Source organism: Denticeps clupeoides, chromosome 6 (genome assembly GCF_900700375.1).
Source record: "Denticeps clupeoides chromosome 6, fDenClu1.1, whole genome shotgun sequence".
Classification (NCBI taxonomy): domain Eukaryota; kingdom Metazoa; phylum Chordata; class Actinopteri; order Clupeiformes; family Denticipitidae; genus Denticeps; species Denticeps clupeoides.
In genome coordinates this window covers 6009081-6029032 of record NC_041712.1, presented here as the reverse complement: position 1 = coordinate 6029032, position 19952 = coordinate 6009081, and the positions used below count along the sequence as shown (strand labels likewise).

Sequence of the window (19952 nt, the reverse complement as noted above, 5' to 3'; positions counted from 1 at the left end):
CCGTTTGGCAGACTGCTTTGTGCGTTAATATCAGTTTTCTATCTGATCACTATGCCTGTGGTTTCATGGGATTAGCGTTATGTCCAGCCACAACATTAAAACCCACAGGGTCAATCCGCCCCAAAACAATGAAACGCTTTCATACAAGAAGTTAAGTTATAAAAAACTGGGATTCAGACAACATCAAGTTCACTTACATGAAATCAGAATCAGAATAAACAAAATAAAATAAAATATTTGCTGATGTTTGAAAAACTACAAAGCAAATGGTAGTTTAGAATAGGTTATTGCACTTTATTACAGACGTAATATTTAAAAAATGAGAATAAGTATTGATAAAATTCAAATATTGCACATGAAAACTATTGCAGATAATTAAGTGGTTTAGCGCCCATTTTAGAACTACATGTGATGTTTTGCACCAGGAAGGAACATCGCACAATATTGCACATGGTAGACTGTTGCACATCATAGCAAATAATGCACATAGTGGTATGGTATTGAGATTTTTTTTATTCTTCTACTTTAGAAATATGCAACAACTCATTATGTTCCAAACTGCACATTATTGCGACGTGTGAAGGACGTGAGGGACTACAATCCGGCAGTGAATGCAAGAACTGAAGAAAGGCCCATTTCTAAATGCGTCAAAGGAAGACTGGGTGAAAGTGAGGAGGAATGCTGCCTATGACTCCAAGAACATGGAGGTGGAAACATGATGCTTTGGGGAGTTTTTCTGCCAAGGGGACAGGAACACTGCACCGCATCAAAGCGAGGATGGATGGGCCAATGTATCTTCAAGTCTTAGATGAGAACCATCCCCTCAACCAGCGGCATTGAAAATTACTTGGAGAGGAAAAAGAGGAGTGGGAAAATATCTCACCTGAGATACGTACATACCTTGTGGCCAACTACAAGAAACCTTGTGATTACCAACAAAAGATTTGTCACCAAGTACTAAAGCACGTTTTGCAAAAGCGGGGTTAATGTAACTTTTCCCCTGACTTTCGCCAAAATGGAGTTCCAATCAACACCTTTTTTTGTGAAAATGTTACACACCTAAACTGTTACACGATGAAATGCGTATGGTCTGCACTGCAACAGGTAGGTACGTGGAAGCTCCACATTTCCTTCGTCCAACACATCTTCAAGAAGGCAATCATGATGTTCCACGCTGAACCAGTCAAAGCATTTTAATCCATTCAGACAGTGACAGCTGAACAGGCCTCATTTTCTCAACCTGTTTCTGTTGAATATGGGAGATTATATATAAATGAAAGCAGCTCTAACCACAAAATACAAATGCTATGAGAATCACGGTCTGGAATGTTATGGGGCAGTTCTCTCTTGTAGTGTGAGTAGGGTGAGAGTGGATGATTTTAAGAAATTTAAATTACAGCTCCAATCCCGAAAATTATTCCCAATGGAGCATGATATTGAGTCTCTCTCTCTCTCTCTCTCTCTCTGTGTGTGTGTGTGTGTGTGTGTGTGCATGTTCGCGCGCTTCAGGTTACAGGGTTTTAAGTGCCAGCAAGCCAGCCTTAGGGCAACCTGTTCCCCGTCTCACTTCTCTTTCTTTATTTCTTTTTTTGTCCCCCCCTTTCTCTGCGGACCTGTGGAAGCTTGTTCCACCTCTCACTCTGACATCCCATAGTTCATAAACCCCTGCACTTTACACCTGAATGCACAGAAAAATTTCCCCTCCGCAGATCGGCTCAGATCTGTTTTTGTAACGGGTGCAATAGGAGACTGCTACTGATAATGCCTGATAAAATACCGGTGACAAGACAGCATCCAGATTAACCTCCCCGTCCCCACAGCCATCTGCACATGAAAGGTGACTTGCTGCAGACCGTCAAGAAGTACAAAGTGTCTGTATTTTATATCCACATCAGTGGCAGCAATTACAGGACAAAAGCAAAATTCAACGTGCTGGTTAACTGTGAACCTGCGTCGTTGACTGCACCCCCTGATGGGTTCACCCGCACCCAGGGCTGTTTTTATTTAAGATGAATATTATTAATTATACATTTTGTGGTTTAGCCCAAATGCAGTTTTTTTCTTTATTTTTTCACTATATTTCCTATGATGTTTTTTTTTATTTGATTTCCTGTCTCCTTAAATATTTCTGGGGTGCTTCAATTCTTTTCACATTTACCTTTTTCAAAATTTGATGCCATGTTATCAGCACATTTTTAAAAATAGATTTTAATCTCGCCTGCTATCTTCATTTGGGGAATAAGGGCATTATCACTTTTGTATTTTGATGTTATCACCAACATTATGAATGACAACAGACAAGACAAGGACAGAGAGTAATGATTTGGAATTCCCTTCATAATGACATTAGAATTCCCCCACCCGTCCCCTACCCGTCCCCTACCCGTCCCCCACAAGTCCCCTCAGACCTTTACAGTATTTTTTTACCTTCATTACACATGCATCACTTTATCAATTACTTTTCATCCTTCCTTTTTAAGTGTTATATCATGCAATAATCACAATAAGTAGTAATATTTGATAATGATCTTGCTGTTGTGGTTGGAAGATGGATTAATATCTGCTGACATGCTGGTGGGACTCTGGAGATAATTTATGACAGTTAATGATGAAACCGATGATGACCGTTTACCGCTATGATGAACTTTACTGCTAAATGTCAGGTCAACAGTGCGATCTTGTTTAGGCTGGATTAGTGCTGTGTAATCCTGCAGTCTCGTTCAGCAAAGTGATGAATGCTGAATATTGTCTATAAAGTGTGACAGTGGTTTACAACGTGTGGGAAAAGGATGTGGGATTATGACTAAGTCGATTTGTCTGTTTTTGTGTTTGGGTGGGAAGTCATCTTGGTCTCTTGAATATCGGAAAGATCTGTAAACCAGTGCCATTCTCTGTCGTCAGCGACTTAAATCTTACCGTACATCGCAAACGTAATCCTTGGCCCAGAAGATGGAAATCCTCTGCATATGCATGTGTGTGAGTTGGTTTGTTTCACTATTGTCTGTCAGACTCCCATCGAAGCAAATGAATCCAGTGTGACTGGTAGAGGTTGCATAGGGGTAGGCTGCCAGTTAATAGGGGTCTAATGAGCCACCGCGACAAAAGGCAGGCTTAGACAGGAACATTAAGATCCATTCAAGGCACAGACCCATGACTACATGTACAAATTTTCTCCCTTTGTGTGTGTTTTCCACACCTGTTGTAAATCTACTTTTTGTATCTGTTCAGTATGTAGCTTATATTCGATAAAAGTAGCGATGATGTGTGCAACATAACATAAAATTGACATTCCGCATGATGGTCACTGCTGCGTTGAGGACTAACTGGGCCAAGAGTTAGTCCTCATTTCATGTAAGCCGATTAAAAATATTATATCTGATCAACTGTGTGTCGTTTTTCAACAAAGGCTGATTTCAATTCAGACTGGTGCTTTGGCCAGAGACTGTGGCTATGGGTGGCTGATGCACAGCACAGCAATGGTGCTTTCATGGTTTCATTCCTGTATAATCAAGTATATTACAGATTACAGATGCTGAATCTCCACACAAGACAGATTACTGCATGATGCCCTATGGCCTGACCTTGCAGAGCCTGACGCCTTGGTGACGTCTTTCGGGAGAAGTCACATGTCACATGACTTCACGGTCTTCAACTGAAACTCAGTACTACTTAAACATTTCTTGGGACGGCATGTGTCATTCTGGCCTCACTGGAGCATTTTGCAGTGTCTACATGTGATATGCTTCAAGTTTTACTTCAGTATTTGGTACATTTAATATTTATATACCTTATGGTCATGCAGACATATCATATTTAATGCCTTGAATCATGTTGGGTATTTTTGATCAAATACTAATGCCCTAATGCTGCTTAATATTGACGTATGCTTAATATTAATGTATGCATTCCATGTTTGTTTGTTATTTTGGGTCAAACTCAACATGTGGTTCATCTTTAACCATCTCAGTATTGATTTTTTATTTTTTTTTACATTTACATTTACATTTACAGCATTTATCAGACGTCCTTATCCAGAGCGACTTACAATCAGTAGTTACAGGGACAGTCCCCCTGGAGCAACTTAGGGTTAAGTGTCTTGCTCAGGGACACAATGGTAGTAAGTGGGATTCGAACCCGGGTCTTCTGGTTCATAGGCGAGTGTGTTACCGGGTCCATGAGAAAATCCTCAGTCGGCACATTCAGATGCCTGCCAAATGTTTTCAACATTAACACCGAGGCACATGAAAAAATGCCAGGCCCTGCTCCAAAAACAACACTATCAAGCTCAACTAATTCCTTTCATAAGTAAAATTTGGAGGAGTACAGACGAGGCTTTCAAATCCAAGATCACGGCACTAACTGTCAGTCATGATGAAATAACTGAAATAAAATTGCAAATTTGTCGACTGCTTCAAATCAATATATCAACAGCTTTATAAATTATAAATAAATAAATTCTGAAGAGTGGTGAAATATCCACTCTCACCAAAGTACATTCAACCAAATATTACAGTAGGTGAATGTTTTACAAATTATTTAAATTAATGCAAACTTCACACCACAGCTGGTGCCAACATGCAGCTGAAAAAATGATCTGAAAATGGCAATGAAAACAATAGAGAAAAAGAATGAAATCTCAAACAAAAGTCATTTATATGAGCCAGTGTTGCATGAGATAGGTAGGCAACATTTTGGATTTTTCTTCCCTGCCCAGTGGGAAACATGGAGTAAAAAAATGAAAGTGAGAGCCTAATGAAAACATTCCAAAAGGTGTGTTACTTTTCTTCAAATGAACATCTTTCTGCCATATCACACTGCCTGTGCAATAACGCTGCCTTTAATGCCTTTGACTGGCTTTTGGGGAAGAGGGTTAGGACATATATAGCCACCTCATCGCCATTATTAACTTTTCCCACCAATTTCAGCTTTTACTTTAAGTGCTTTGTCTCCACCCTTCTTTCACTGGTTGAGTGAAAGAAATTTTGGATCTGGATGAAACCCCCCTGTTGCTGCGTGTCACCACACCTAATTTAGCAGCCGTCACTGTCACAATCGCTGCCAGTTAAAACACATACAGTAGTGCAGAGTAGTCAAACGCTGGCCCTAATGCCTGAAGAAGGGCCGCGTAATCGTTGCTACAACCTGATCATGTGATAACGATGACATGTGTCACTCACTCAACACCATGCCTCCGTGCGGAAGCCACTTTCATCTTTATTGCCGCAACAGATCGCAGCTCGTTCTCCTCATGTTGGAATTCTTGTAGTTCTGACGGGCCGTTTCTTGTTCTGTCAGTGTGCCTGGTGTTTACTGACACATGCCGCCCGAATAGGGCAGCTCTATTTGTAAACACAGGCCCACGATGGGAGAAGGAGATATGGACACTTCAATTCAGGACGCCCTCCAGCTCGGTGGAGGGAGTGCAGGTGTGGAGGAAAAACTGTTGTATTCCAGCAGATGTTCATAGGGGGGTTCTGGTGAAAATTTACCTGCAGGGCATTGTGGATCCCAATGCATCCGCTAATAAAAAAGTCGTGTCCAGGTTTATTGCAGCAATCACACTAAAGCCATGAGTCTTTTTGTAAGGACCATTAGCGCTGAATAATTGCCTGATCACTAACAGGAACCACGTCAAATGGGTTTCTAAACTTGCCCTACGCTTATCAACGAGGCCACAAGGAAATTTCACACCTTTCATTTGACCTATAACCTGTACAACTGAATTGAAAAAAAAAATGATTGTATTTTAACAGGCGTGTATACGCTTTTTATTTCCACTGTATCTGTGTGTTTGTTTACAATAATTTTGTCGTACCACATACTGCCTCGGGTCGAAATGTGTTAAGTAAGTATTGCCTTACGCATAATATGCCTGCTCGCGGGTAAAATCCCATCACTAGTGAGATAGTGATATTATACAGAGGTTAGTGGTGCACCAAAAGACAAATTACTGTTGGAATTAACTCAGATGTGTGGCCCAGATAATGAATATTAATTAAACATACACACACACACACACACACACACACACAGTTTCAAAACTGCTGTTATAAACAGTTAAATTTCGATGAATGGGCCATTGGCTTACATATACAGTGACCTTCACAAGTGACCTTGTAAATATGTGTAAAATGGGTTAGAATGCATCCATTTTTTGGTGAGGATGCTCCATCTCACTCTGAATAAAAAATGTGTACAATGTATATGTATGGTATTGTATAATAATATAGTTATCCATTCTATTTTTACAGTTTTTTTTCCAAGTTCGAAATGAGTGAAAGTGCACGTTCATCCAATGAGGCGATTATGTTCCGTTTGTATCCAGAGAGTGAATGCCATGTTTGTGAGTGCACCGCCTCGCTAACAAGCACAACGAGCGACGATCGAGCTGTTTGATAATTGAGCCGGGTCTTCGACCCAGGCAGCTGTTATACAGGAGACCCGCAGACATTACAGACACATTCCTGTCCATCAGATAAAGCTAATTATGAAGTCTTTAATTTGCGCTCATTTGCCTGTTGGATTTACTCTGGCTGAGACAAAGAGACGGTGCGAATAAATGAGTCCTGGTTGGTATCTGGTAAAAATACAACGTAAACGTTAACTCTGCTACCATGTGAATGGGCCTTAAACAGACGCATGCATCAAGCTGGCAGATTTTTTAACGACCCTCAGTGGTTAGCAGACTGGACACCAAAACTCCTATCAGTTCCTAACATGGACCTGAAAAGTCTTCAGGGCAGAGTTGGTGCAGCACATGACTACAAACACCAGGCACACTTTGACTGTTGTCACATACAACAGTTTGTCAAGTTGGCTCTTCTATATTAAGAGGGAGTCGGGGTGGGGATGTTTTGTCAATAAATATCGTCCTTGAAGACGTGTGTCTTAAAGTTGTTGGAGATGGGGTGGAGGATACTTCGCGGCACATGCCCTGCGTATCAGTGCTGGTCATCAGGTGAAGAACCTGGCGCAGGTTCCTTTCAAGAGGCTTCAGCTGACAGCCTTCAAGGCTTTACTGCAACTCACTTTTACTATTTCACTTGTATTCACAATTCGGCTTATTCAAGTTCATTCGAGTTAATAACAGTTTAGGGTTCACTAAAAGTCTGCCTTTAGATTATAAAATACATTTCCCAAAATATTCCCTTGCCAATTAAAACTTTTTTGTAGTACCTTTTTGTTTTAAACTCAGTGCGAGTAGATGAGCTTCCAACTCACAGAAAGGAATGAATTTCATAGGAAAGGTCACACAGGATGTCCTATAATGTACAATACATCTTCATCAATAATTGATAATTGAACTGTATACATAGTAAGTACATGGCACAGGAGCTCTTGCTGGGGGTGAGGGGAGCTTTGAGGGGATCTTGACAAGCCTCCACCCTTATAGATTTGGGGAATATTTTGGGGAAAGCTAAAAATCTCAAATCTAATCTGATCTGGAAAAATAACTGCCATTTTCTCACATATCTCTGGAGTGACACTACATCTTCTTCTTTGTCTTGTCCAGTGCCAAGTCAGAGGGAAAGACGGGGTTCACCATTTCCCACGCTGACCTCAGCATTTCAGAATTGTTTGAGAGACTCGTTTTACTGCTCTTTGTTCCTATGGTTTTTTTTTAAAGAAATCAGTGTCAGAACCTCTTCATCAGCTTGAGTCACCTTCATACACATACCATGACATAAGAGTTTATCCTATTTTTAAGGTGGGCATAACATTTTTAACTAAATGTAAAACATCTGTTCATTCGTGTTTATGTTCTATATTAAGTTCATGTTTCACACAACAGTTTGTAAACTACTCAAATGTCTTGTGTATAAAGCTGTAAATTTTAACACATTTTAATTTTAACGCATCAGCCCACCCAGTGATGTTGCCTAATGCTGATATAATTCCATTGGCTAAAACAGTCAACTTACCCACTTTATTGCAACACACTTTTGGGGGGAATTTGTGTATTTTTAATGCAGGGCGTGGTGAGTGTGGGTTCCCTGTCCTGAGTATTAAAAGACCTTGAGAAACGAGTTCTGTTTCATGCTGTTTTAATAACCCCCGCCACCCCAGAGTACTGCCAGACTGTGTTTAACGGATCCCTTCATTCCAGCCGTCCTTGCTTTAGTGTGGCTCATTGACTGTAATGATAGAAGATAGATTCGTCCTCACCGCACAGCAAATCTGTCTCATCCAGCCATAAATCAGATTGGAACATGGGTGTCATAATGCATTTGCATTTGATTGGTATCTGCATTTAAGCACTTTATCCCAAATTATTTCATATTACAAGGATAAAAAGCCAGCATTTGGAAAAGCAAATTCAGCCAAGTTTGACTTTTATGCATTTTATTGTTCAATAATTGTACAATTTCCCAACCTCAAAAAAATGACATAAATATATAACAGTAGCAAAATATAAAATAACCAAATAAAGAGAACGTGTTAATATATTACATTGTAATTCATGGGATACATTTCAGTACATATTATTTATATCAGATTTTTTTTTTATAAATTATCTTTTTTTTCAGGCTCACAGTAGAACACAGTAGTACTTATTACAGTGGTCTTATTTAAGTCTCCAACACTTCAAACAAAACAGTAAACCAACAGTCCTTTGGCGGGAATTTGATTGTGTCAGCAAACCGAGGCTGAGAGCAGAGAACCGGAGCGTTCACACACGGGCGGATCGGAAAAGGGCCGACGTTTCAGTCGCTGAGTCAGGTGGTTTTCTGAGATCCTGCATCCATCTGCACCTGAGCTGCCCATTCCCGTGCTGGATGGAAAACACCTAAGGGCCTTATCTGGGGCAATCTCTGGTGGCACGTCTCTTCCTTCTGGTAGCGCGTCAGTTTGCCTGCTGTCTGTTTTGGCGCTGGCTCACACCTCGGTGCCGTCCTGCGGGTACACCAGCCCGGCCGCGTCCACGCTGGGGTACAGGTGGCTGCTGAACTGGCTGAGGATGGAGTCGTTGTAGCCCCCTGTGTAATGGGTGGGAGACGGGGACAGGACGGGCGGTGGGGGCAGCTGCGCCTCCCACTGAGGCACGGTGGCGTTCGGAGAGAACGACCCAAAGCCCTCAGCTGGGGAGGCCCGCTGTGAGCCGTGCAGAGACAGAGCCATGGGGAGGGGCCGGAGCAGAGCGTCCCCCCTGTTCAAGCCACTGTCGCTCGGCGAGACCTCGGCCATCTGGGACAAGAAGCTGCTGAGACATGGGGAGGAACCAGAGGGGTCTGGAGACGATTGCCGCTCTGAGGGGCTGTGAGCATCAGGGTGGTGGCTGGGGTTTTTGGGACTGGACTCCACTGAGTTGGAGGTGGCGTGACCCCCGTTCTCCACGTCACTGGCCAGGGAGTCTGACTTTCTCTTTCTTTTGCGCCGGAAGTTGCCATTATCAAACATTTTTTCACAGTTGGGATCCAAGGTCCAGTAGTTACCCTTGCCTGGAGATGACAAAAGGAACCAGTTGTGTTGAGTGTACAAGAAAGAACCTTCAAAACACGGAAGTACAAAAATACATACATACCTGGATCATCATCATCTCGTGGAACCTTCTTGAAGCAGTCGTTGAGAGAGAGGTTGTGGCGTATGGAATTCTGCCAGCCTGCCTTGCTCTTGTTGTAGAAGGGGAAGTTGTCAGCTACGTACTGGTAGATCTGGCTCAGGGTGAGGCGTCGGTTTGGGGCTCCATGTATGGCCATGGCAATAAGGGCCGAGTAGGAGTAGGGAGGCCTAACCAGCTTCATTAGGTCCTCCTGAGTAGGTAAGGAGAACCAACTCAGGTCCCCTCCAGGACCCCCTGGGCCACCAGCACCTAGGTATGACCTTGGCATCCCATAGTGTTGAGGCCCAAAGGGATCACCTACTGTCCTTGGAGGTCCTCCCAGATAAGGCACATTGTTCATGCCCGCACTGTTGAACCAGAGGTACGGGTTGGAACCCGGACTGGCGTAGTCCCCCAGCTCGTAAGCGGAGGGGATGGTCTGCTGAGGGCTCGGCAGGGACGGAGGGCTGTAGAAACTGTCGCTGTAGAGGCTGAACTCTTGTGGCTCCTGAGGTCCCAGGCTCTGGAACTGAGGTCCACCTTGCGGGGGTGAGGCACTCTGCGGCACGAATGATGTCATTCTGACCGCTCGCTCTCTCGCGCTCCTCTGTTCCCTCCGGTGTGTCCAGCACGGGCGGATTCGGCAGGAGGTGCGTCACAAACTGCCACCTGTTGTACCTGGACAATTTATACAAGCCCGGCGACGCCTCTGTCCCCCTGATTGGCTGTCCCACTGCAGCATCACACCTCATTTGTTTCCTCCAAAGAAGCATTGTGTGGTGGAATCTCATTTGCTGTGGTGAGAATTTTTTTTTTTTAATACGCTGCCACAAAAACCTTGCAGGTATATGACAGATCTGTCATTCAGTCAGGAATGACATCAGTCAAACTGGCACACACACACACACACACACACACACACACACACACACACACACACACACACACACACACATATATATATATATATATATATTTATTTATTTTTTTTTTTTTTAATTTTTTTTTTTTTTTTACTTTACTTATGTATGAAATAAAGTTTTTTATTGTAAAATGTAAAAGGCATGCTAAAGAATTGAGTTTATATACTAGATTATATTCGATTGTTTTTATGTTGTGTTGAGGCGTTTTGTTCCAGGCGTTTAGGTGCAGAACTTCCCCTCTCGGCGTGCTGTGGGGGTTTGGTGGTGGATCTTCCACGATTTACATCAGAATGAGATGCCCCGGAGCTCCAACACGCGCCGAACCCCAACTGTAAAAGGCCGCCGCGGCGTTCTTACTGTTCCACTCCGTTCCCCGTAACTCTTCATTTACTTCATCCAAGGTGCGTTTTTTTTAGGATCTCTCGACATTTATAAAGATTCCCACGGATCCGCAACCACGTCCTTTGTGTAAACAGTCGAAGTGGGAGAATAATTCTCATCATTTGCATAAGTCCGGACCTGCAGCGATCCTGCACCTTTCTCACGGGCGCCATTATTCGCGTCACTGCAGGTTATTTATTTGCACGTTTCCCAGAATGAATGTATGAATGTAACATGTAAAACTAGATCAGGAGAAACAACTTTTTTATAAAACAGACAGAATATGTAACCAGAGAAGTTTTGGCCATTTCTAAAGTTCCCATAATGAACAAAAGAAATACTGTTATTGACCAGTCCAGCATCACAAGGGGGGTTTAAAATATTTTTTTTATTGTGAATTGATTCTGTATCATGGTCATGTCAGCAAAAAAGTTACAGAGTTTGTTTGAGAGTTGCAGTTTGAAACTGAAGCATCTTTTTCTTCTGTTATGAGACTATTGCTCGTGCAAGTGGACAAAAAAACAAACCCAAAAGTAAAAAATGCGGAGGTCTGAGGGCTCCCCGTCCACAGCGCAGTGTGGACAGGCCGCGCGCGGGATCACCACCCGGCAGGGTGAGTCAGTGCACACTGCTTCTGCTGCCCTCCTGCCCCACGGTTCTTCGCATCAATCAGGAGAAGCGGCATCTCCCTGTGGTGCTCGATGATCCCACCGACCTGCTGGAACTCCTGCCGCACAGAATTCCCACAACGTCACGGGTTGGGAAGTGACTCCGTTTGTCAGACAACAGCTAGTTCATGAAGCAGGAAAGGACTTGTACTCAGAAAACAAAGCGCAAAATAACTACATCCACACACAAAACTGGATTATAGGGAAATATTCTTGCATAAAGGAGGAAATTAAGCACAATGCCAAAAAAGTCCTGAAGTGCAGCCCATGTCCAAATATGCAAGAGTGTGAGAAATGTCTCTGCGGCCTCAGTTTTCTGAGTTCGAGCCCCGTTTTCCTACGTCTGAACCGTGCCACATGGGCGTGCGAGTATATTAAAGGTACCACTGAGACTTTAAGGCCGGTGCCGAGCTGGAAGACTCCTTGTTCGTCGTTGTATCGGATTTGGATGTTGTAGACCTTCTGCTGGTAGAGGACCATGAGCGTGTAGGGCTGGGCGACGGAGCCCTTGGAGCTGTCTCGCACCAGAAACGCCCCGTCCTGAAACGGATCGCATCCGACCTGTTTACATCTTTTCTTTTTACACCCCCCCCCCCTCCCGAACTATCAGGTGACGCTGGAAATTTTGACTGTTGGCAGTAAAAAACTCACCATGTTCACCCTCCTCAGACTCCCCTCCGCCTGACCCCGCGTCACCTGACCCACATACCATGCGGGATCCATTCCCTGTGCAGGCATTAAGACACAGACACGCGGTTTTCCTTCCGTGGTGATCTGGTTCTTTCACTCACCACAGAAATACCATCATTCTTCAGAACCGAAGAAAATAACGCGGGCAAGCAGGGAAACAATGTGACAGATTATTTACTGCCAATCAATTATACACATTAAGTTGATGTAATATTAATTTAATATACAAAAGAAAAATGTACTGAGATGATAGTTGTTAGTGTGTAAATACTGCAGGGCAAAAAGACAGAAATGTGCTGTGTGGTGGCGCCTCCTGCTGGACAATACAGGCTGCCACCCTCCACCCTTCTTTCCCTCCATTTCTCTAGATACTGCAACAGTAAAGCGTCTGGCTCACCTGTGCCGAGTCCACCGCTCTCGGCTGCTGCCTGGACGGACTCCTTGTACTGGCTCTTGAATTCATGGCTTTAATCGGGGACAGAGAGTGATTTAGAGCCACGGACTGGTCCGGCAACTAAACGCCACACCGGTAAAGGTGACACCACACTTACCCTCCTGTAGACGGGATGAGAGCAATCTGGTTCCAGGACCGACATCCGGATGCGTCCTGCCGACAAATCACAGTCCACATTTTACCGACAACTCTTCACAGCCGAGTGGCTTTTAATGTCCGGCCTCTTTACAGAAAAGTGAAGCGATTGTCACTGTGAGACACCGCAGCACAGCACACTGCATTTAACCATCACCCTTGGTGAGCAGTGGGCGGCCATGACAGCGGATCGGGATTCGAACCGGCAACCTTCTGATTACGGGACCGGTAGGCCATGATGGATGTTACCCACCCATCATGACGTAAGGAGGATCCATGCCGTGTCGGCCGAGGAGACGGGTTCCTTGATGCCAGAGGAAATGTGTTGATCCCCAGCATGTTGCCACGCCCCATTCCTACCAAAATGAAAGACACCTTGGTTGGCCACAGCGTGCGATGGTTTATTCTGAATGAATAAACAAAGGCAACTTGACAGGAAAAAAAACGTACCTCTGTCAGACTGTAAAATAAAGTAAAAAAAAAAAGAAACAATGGCAAAATATTTTGTTAGTTGTGCATTTGCGTTGTTTTTAAAACTATTTTTCATTTTTTGGCACCAAGGTCTGAAGATGTGCCATACCTCCTCAGCTCCATGTCTGCAGAGAAAATCACAAAATAAACTCCTTTCTCATACGGACCATACAATTCAGGTTGCAGAGCAATAAGAAGAGAAGGGTCATTCATAATAAGTTCATATATATGCAAAAACTATTTTGAAGCAGCATGTTTGAACCATTAATAAAAAAATGACCTTTTGTTTGGCTGAGACTGGCCCACTGAGGAGGAACTTCTTGTCACCACTGGCACTGGCAGAGGAGGTTTGGGGAATCTTGGTGGCTCCTCTGCAGCTGGGGGTCTGAATAACAGCATTTGTTACCGGGTAACTGGTATTAATGGAAATCTACTTGTTATCACTTGCCAGTTTCCGTCAATTAATTGCTAATCTCGATTCCAATTTATTCCGTGGAACCTTGCCTTGCCAAGATATTACTTATACATCGCACAGGAACAGCCCGCCATTGTACGTCATGGTACTTGCATCATGATACAGCTCGTTAAATTCCATTCCACCTCCTTCCACCATTCACGGTGACACAGGAGCAGTGAGATCAGAGATTTTGTTTTATTGTTACAACAGCCAAAATAAAGTTGTATAACCGATGGTGATGCTACACCATGGCGCTGTGTCGCTGATCTACGCTGAACTCCACCTGGCAGGTCACCGGGGTCACTCCTCGCTTCTATATGCTATTCCGTACTTATTTAAATGTAAAGAAAATAAAGGGGCAGAGATAGAAGAGAAATATTTACCTTCTCGATGGTGTAAGAGACTGTGAAGAAGGAGAAGGAGAATAACATGAATCCTACATGTAGTAATTGTTCTTGCTATGGCTACACCGAGAAACAAATGTTGCATAACACATAAACATAGCGGCCTGAGATGGAAGGGACAGATATGCACTCACGCGGTCATTCGGAGCGCTGCTTGGTTTTTTAGTGCGGTCAACGCGAGGAGCGACAGGTGCTGAAGCCAGAGCCCCGCCTTGTACTTGTTTTAGGGAAGGGGGGGGGTGTGAATGATTAACGAAAGGTACACGCTACATCACAGAAACAGAGAGTCAAGTGAACAAACATGCCAGAGGAGACATACATGGAGGAGCATGCTTTGTTGTGGGCCTGCTTGGTCTCTGGGGGGACTGGTCCCTCCTGGGGCCGGGGTGTGACAGAAGCTGTAGAGAATGAATGGATAACATTACAATGTTAATGATGGACTATGGTCAACATCATTTGCCAACAAATATATATCAGTGTGTGTACTACAGGTACGTATGTGTACACACACACACACATATATATATATATACACACACACACATATACAGTACAGGCCAAACGTTTGGACAAACCTTCGCATTCAATGTGTTTTCTTTATTTTCTTGACCATTTACATTGGTAGATTCTCATTGAAGGCATCAAAACTATGAATAAACATGTGGAGTTATGTACTTAACAAAAAGTTGAGACCTGGCCACCACAGTCACCGGACCTGAACCCAATCGAGATGGTTTGGGGTGAGCTGGACCGCAGAGTGAGGGCTCTCTTATGGAGCTCTAGTCAATCGGGCTGGATTCATGACTGCTGTGATCGCCCAATGGCAATGGCACAGATAGATAAAGCATAGAGATGCGACTTTGCGTCTCATAATTTTCTATTGTACTGAAATATGAACTGAAACCTATTTTTGGTGCTATTTAGAAACACATTAAAAGGAAAACGAGACAAAGTAGATACGAGGATAGACAAGTGTTCAGGGTTATAATGCTTACACTGTGGTGAACCGGGGCTGGCTGTGGTGGACCTACGCCTGGGCGCTCTGGTGGCACAGGAGGCTGGTTTTTACCTCGGGAATGGTTGTTGTCTAAGCAATGCAAACACATGCATGAAAATCTTAATCCATGTCAAAACTCGGCAAATCAAATGAAACATAAGAATTCAGGGTTCTGATTTGTACCAATATAGTCGCCTTCACCCATACAGGAAGGTTTGGCAGGAAGGATCTGGGTCCCACTGGGCTCTGACGGTGGCAGCTCATAGCTGTCATCAGAATGAACTTCACCTTCTGCGTCTTCAGTTGGAGACTCATAGTCACTTTCTGCATTATCTTCATCATCATCGTCCAAGTTTGGGTTCTCATAGTCATCGCTGTCATCCTACATATGAGAATAATTATATGTCGTTATGTAGTAGTAACATACAGATATGGAATGCAATCTTGGTCCCAGGTCCATCAATAAAGATAAACAACATGTTTAACAACACATGATCAAAATTAATTTAACTTACAAACTCTTCAGGATCCCATCCCACTGGATCATCTTGTGCTATTTCTACAAAATAATAAGAGAAGGGTAGTGGGCTGTCAATTCGGTAATTCATAATAAGTTCATACATACATGAAGTATTACCCATACCTCTCTCTGTATACTTTGGTGCTTTTGTTCTATATAAAAAAAAAATGAGATGTGATCAATATGATCCAACATGTTCTTCAAAAATTATAGAACAAAAGCAGAGTATTCTTACCTCGTTTGAAAGAATCCCCTCTTCTCCTCTTTCTTGTTGATCTCACAGCAAATTCGAGATATCAGACTGCACACGAAACATGAAACCACAGGGCTAAATACTCACAGTAACCACAGATCAAGGAGTTAGTTGTGGAAAAAATGCCATAGCACTACACGATTAAAAGAAAAACCATCGAAACTGAGCCCTTTGAGTGAGTGAGAAGCTGAGTGACTTTTCAGCATTTTAATTTTAAAGCAGTGAAAATTCATAAAAATGTAGGACAGTGTGCTGTTATTATTATTATTATTATAGTGGGGTTGTTAGTTGGACAGTTTCTCACAGTAAAAAGAGCATCAAACTGCACAACAGTTGTGGGCTGAGACAACGGTGTTCCATTTCACGCCCCTTTTTAGGCAGGATGTGGTGACAGTCGAACTCTGTGTTTATTCTGCTTTGTGCTCATCTTGCTAAAATTAGCCAGTTCTGAATATTAACTCAATTACAACTGCGCCACAAGGGCTCTTCCCAACTCTCTCCCTGTAACGCCCATGATCTCCGTAGTTCCTGCCTTCAGATACAAGTTAGTGTTCCATTTATCTCTGCAGAACACTTTTCCTCCAGAGACGAGTAGAGTACCAGTGTGTGTGCAAATACTCACGGTGCTTGGAGTTTAGGGAATTTTTGCAGGTCATTGTCTGACATATTCTGCAGGGGAGAAAGAAAATGAAAGAAAATCAGGCCTCTTTGCAAGCTTTCATGGCCGATCTTAATTAACAGGATCTAATATGCCTTGACTAGAAGCACGCACAAGAAGAAGAAGCTCTTACAATTCCACAACAGGAGCCTGCACCACAAACTGCCATATGTGTGTCATGTCACATGACCTACTGTAACAACAGCTTCAGAAAATAGAAAAGCTGTTGTGTCGTGTTCCGAAGGCACCGTACGCACCAGGAATCTCGGTCCGCTGATGTTGTTGATGATGACAACTTTGTCGCAGCCTGCTAGATCCCGCTGAGACTGCAGACAAATGACAAATAATGTTGCAACAGAAACGGTCATTTCCCACTGGCCCCCAACATTACAGTGTATATTTTATACATATGAGCTGTGAAAGAGAGATCCTGAATAGAGTTGAGACTTGTGCCAAAATTTGACACCTCAAACAGGAAATTGGGAGGCGTCTATACTATCCTTCCATGTGTTTCCCCTACAATTCAGAATGGTATCTTTAAAAAAAAATTCTAAGTTAGGTTCAGTATTGAGGCTATGCAAGGACAAGGCACTACATCACAGTCACATATGCAATCAGACATGTTTTCCATCCAGTCAGCTACATGTACACTGGGTACAGGCCCTCACCCGTTTCAAATAGTCTGCCAGTCGAGGGGGATTCCAGTTCATGACCTCTGACCTGGTCGGAATGTAGTCGAAACTCATGGTTTCTGAATGTCCCTCAGTTTCAGTCAACGAAGAAAATCCACAAAAGGAAATCCAAAGTGTTAAGAAGCTTGTCCTCCGGCAGGTTAGATCCTCGCGGACATTCCTGTCCTTAGAAGCTTGTCAAAAGTGGTTCCCTTGGCCGCGCTGCTCCACTCGCTTCACACCAGTGAGCCGGGCTTCAAGTAAGTCAAAAGAAAAGTCACAAGGCACTTTTATACTCACCATGTAGGAGGGTTACAGATCAAAATGCAGAGTAAACGGGAGACATTGCGCCATGTTTGCCCGAAAATGTCAAACGAGGCGGCCCAAAGATACTATTCGCCCGTTTCCTCTTCAGGCCCCTGCGGTGATGTGCCGAGTCCAAAGAGCCTCTGAAATCCAGACGGTTGTCCAGAGACGTTTTGGTGAACCAGAAGATAATTGCACAGGACCGCGGTGCTAAGTGAAATTCTGAGGAAAGAAAGAATGAAACTGACTTCCTCTTGTGCTTCCTGTTGATGACAGTGGTGGCTAATAGGGGAAGTACAACCCCTTTAAAAGAAAAATCTAAGTCAAGATGTTTCTTCTTTATTCTTTATTCTTCAAGACCTCACTCTTACTTAGGTCCTAATGAGGCCGAATGTTTACGTACAAACATGCAATTCTCTTTAAAAAAAAAAAAAACACTTTGTCATGCTAAATATAAAGGGGTTCACTGGCGCTACAAAGGTTTGGAACTATCAAAAAAAAAAAAAAAAGAATCACCAGAACTGTGGGGAAGTAGTGCTTCTCGCCTGATGTGCAACGTTGGCTTTACCACATACCATGAAGTCGAACTTGTGGTCAGTGCGAGATGGGCCTGAGAATGCCTGCAGATCGATCTGGGCCGCCAATGGCTGTTTGAACGCTTGAGGTCACTTGTATGACCGGAAAATGATTCAAAGAAGCGCAGAGAAATGGTCTAGGAACAGTTATTCATTTAACCGCTCACGTGGTTGATTTAAGAAGTCATATCTGCACTGGCTGTATGGTTTTTCACATTACACCACAATTTGTTTCTGACCTGGGCATTTGGACTGGCTGAAAGGAATGCTGGGAATGACAGATGCTATGACATTACATTTACAGCATTTATCAGACGCCCTTATCCAGAGCGATTTACAATCAGTAGTTACAGGGACAGTCCCCCCCTGGAGCAACTCAGACTTGAAAGTGCCATTTTGAGTCCAGTTTTAACTTCTTACATTGCTCACTTCATAATACATCGTGGTAATAAATAAACACTGTGCTGCATTGGCTGTGATGCTGAAGCATGACTTTTTGTGTATATTATTATTGGAGTGTACATATGATATTTTGATAAACTGGAAACCATTGAAAAGTCAATGTAATACGTCAACTCATTCAGATGAACACGAAAATCATTGTGACAGACCTGGATGGAAAAAAATCTGTTCTGTTTTGTAATCGTTCTTTTGGGTTGTTTGGGGTGGGGGTGGGTGAAATGTATGGGTTTATTTTTGACATCGTCCACATCAGTCGGCAAGAAAATGGGTGAATGCGGGGTGAACACCTACAGTGGTAAACAGTGAACCTAGATTATACGGAAAAATCGAAGATAGCCCTCGCATGAATCTAGCTTTTACACAATATATAAAACATGATCTGTTCATAAGAAGTCTTAAGAAGCTGTGAAGCAATGGAATGAAGGTCGTCCCTGGGGGACAAGTGTCACAAAAGATTTTTTTTTTTTTTTTTACCAGAACCCTGCATGCCTGCATGCTTATGCAAAATGCAATTGTCGGCTCAGGCACAGCTCGGTTGTTTCCACTTCCTGAAGAAAAGTTGTGGGGGTAGTGTAGGAGTGGGGATCGACGATGCATGCAGCGGAACCATTTTTCAAGTGAATGGCGAGGTGTGAAAGAGGTGCTAGAGATTAGGACATCTCCTCATACAAGCAGCTTTCAGAATTGTGATGAAATATGTATTTTATTGAGCAATGCCTCACCAATTATTACATAATAAATGCAGTTACATGGGAGCTCGCAATTCAAAAAAGAAATCTTAAAAAATAAAATTGATTAAAGGTATGTCTTATAAGAACCATTATTCTTCCATTAGACTTTGAAAAAACATATTTCTTATTATAAATGTTCTTTCTTCCCAAGCAATGATTGATTTAGCAAATACAAAAGTCTATTGCAGAACTCCAGAACATCGATTCCTCCAGACTGCAAAAATCACGTGATTTATGCAAAATAATTTTTTGAAGAGAGATCCTTCCTTTAGTAAAATGTGACTCGATTATTTAGATTAGTAAAAAAAAAAAAAAAAAAAAAAAAAGCAGCAATGCTATCCTGATTAATTTGAGGCAGTCAGAAGTCAGGCTGCACTTTATAGGCCTGACATCAGACCATGCCTGATGTCTACAGGGAGGCCATTTAACAGTATGGTGTCACCAAAGCCAAAGAAATCAGTAATGGACGTCAGGAAATCAAGGACATCAAGCAGTTACATCTGCATACGCAGGGAAGCTGAGAGCTTTAGGTTCCTTGAAGTCCAACATATTGCCTGAACTCACCTGGGTCACACACATCTGCCATCAGGTGGCAGGCATCACTTCCTCAGCCCCCGCTCAGGAACAGCGATCTCCTGACCTACCCAGCGGCACA

The 19952-nt window shown here is 43.1% G+C and overlaps 2 protein-coding genes across 2 annotated transcripts; both read right to left on the bottom strand.

The window, feature by feature from the left end:
* Positions 1 to 8467: 8467 nt before the first annotated feature.
* On the bottom strand, positions 8468 to 10263 carry LOC114792810 (forkhead box protein I1-ema-like). Its single transcript, XM_028984263.1, has 2 exons — positions 9524 to 10263; positions 8468 to 9440 (listed from the first exon to the last, which is right to left on the bottom strand). Exons 1-2 carry the CDS (start codon positions 10119 to 10121, stop codon positions 8878 to 8880), a joined length of 1161 nt encoding a protein of 386 aa, XP_028840096.1. The 5' UTR covers positions 10122 to 10263; the 3' UTR covers positions 8468 to 8877.
* Positions 10264 to 11214: 951 nt separating this feature from the next.
* lcp2a (lymphocyte cytosolic protein 2a) lies at positions 11215 to 17795 on the bottom strand. The gene is made up of 20 exons (XM_028983780.1): positions 17221 to 17795; positions 16810 to 16878; positions 16517 to 16563; positions 15877 to 15942; positions 15765 to 15793; positions 15637 to 15680; positions 15305 to 15503; positions 15120 to 15211; positions 14444 to 14522; positions 14259 to 14341; positions 14104 to 14123; positions 13544 to 13648; positions 13373 to 13388; positions 13243 to 13252; positions 13046 to 13148; positions 12755 to 12810; positions 12601 to 12668; positions 12165 to 12239; positions 11898 to 12053; positions 11215 to 11572 (listed from the first exon to the last, which is right to left on the bottom strand). Exons 1-20 carry the CDS (start codon positions 17296 to 17298, stop codon positions 11444 to 11446), a joined length of 1524 nt encoding a protein of 507 aa, XP_028839613.1. The 5' UTR covers positions 17299 to 17795; the 3' UTR covers positions 11215 to 11443.
* Positions 17796 to 19952: the final 2157 nt, after the last annotated feature.

Excerpts from the sequence above, each read along its gene's own strand:
- lcp2a (XM_028983780.1), bottom strand. The coding sequence starts at position 17,298 with ATGAGTTTCGACTACATTCCGACCAGGTCAGAGGTCATGAACTGGAAT. Across the intron at positions 13,649-14,103 it reads TCTCTTACACCATCGAGAAG|ACCCCCAGCTGCAGAGGAGC; the intron begins GTAAATATTTCT and ends GCTGTTATTCAG. Across the intron at positions 12,811-13,045 it reads TCCTCCTTACGTCATGATGG|GACGCATCCGGATGTCGGTC; the intron begins GTGGGTAACATC and ends ATTTGTCGGCAG.
- LOC114792810 (XM_028984263.1), bottom strand. The coding sequence starts at position 10,121 with ATGACATCATTCGTGCCGCAGAGTGCCTCACCCCCGCAAGGTGGACCT. Across the intron at positions 9,441-9,523 it reads ACGAGATGATGATGATCCAG|GCAAGGGTAACTACTGGACC; the intron begins GTATGTATGTAT and ends TGTCATCTCCAG.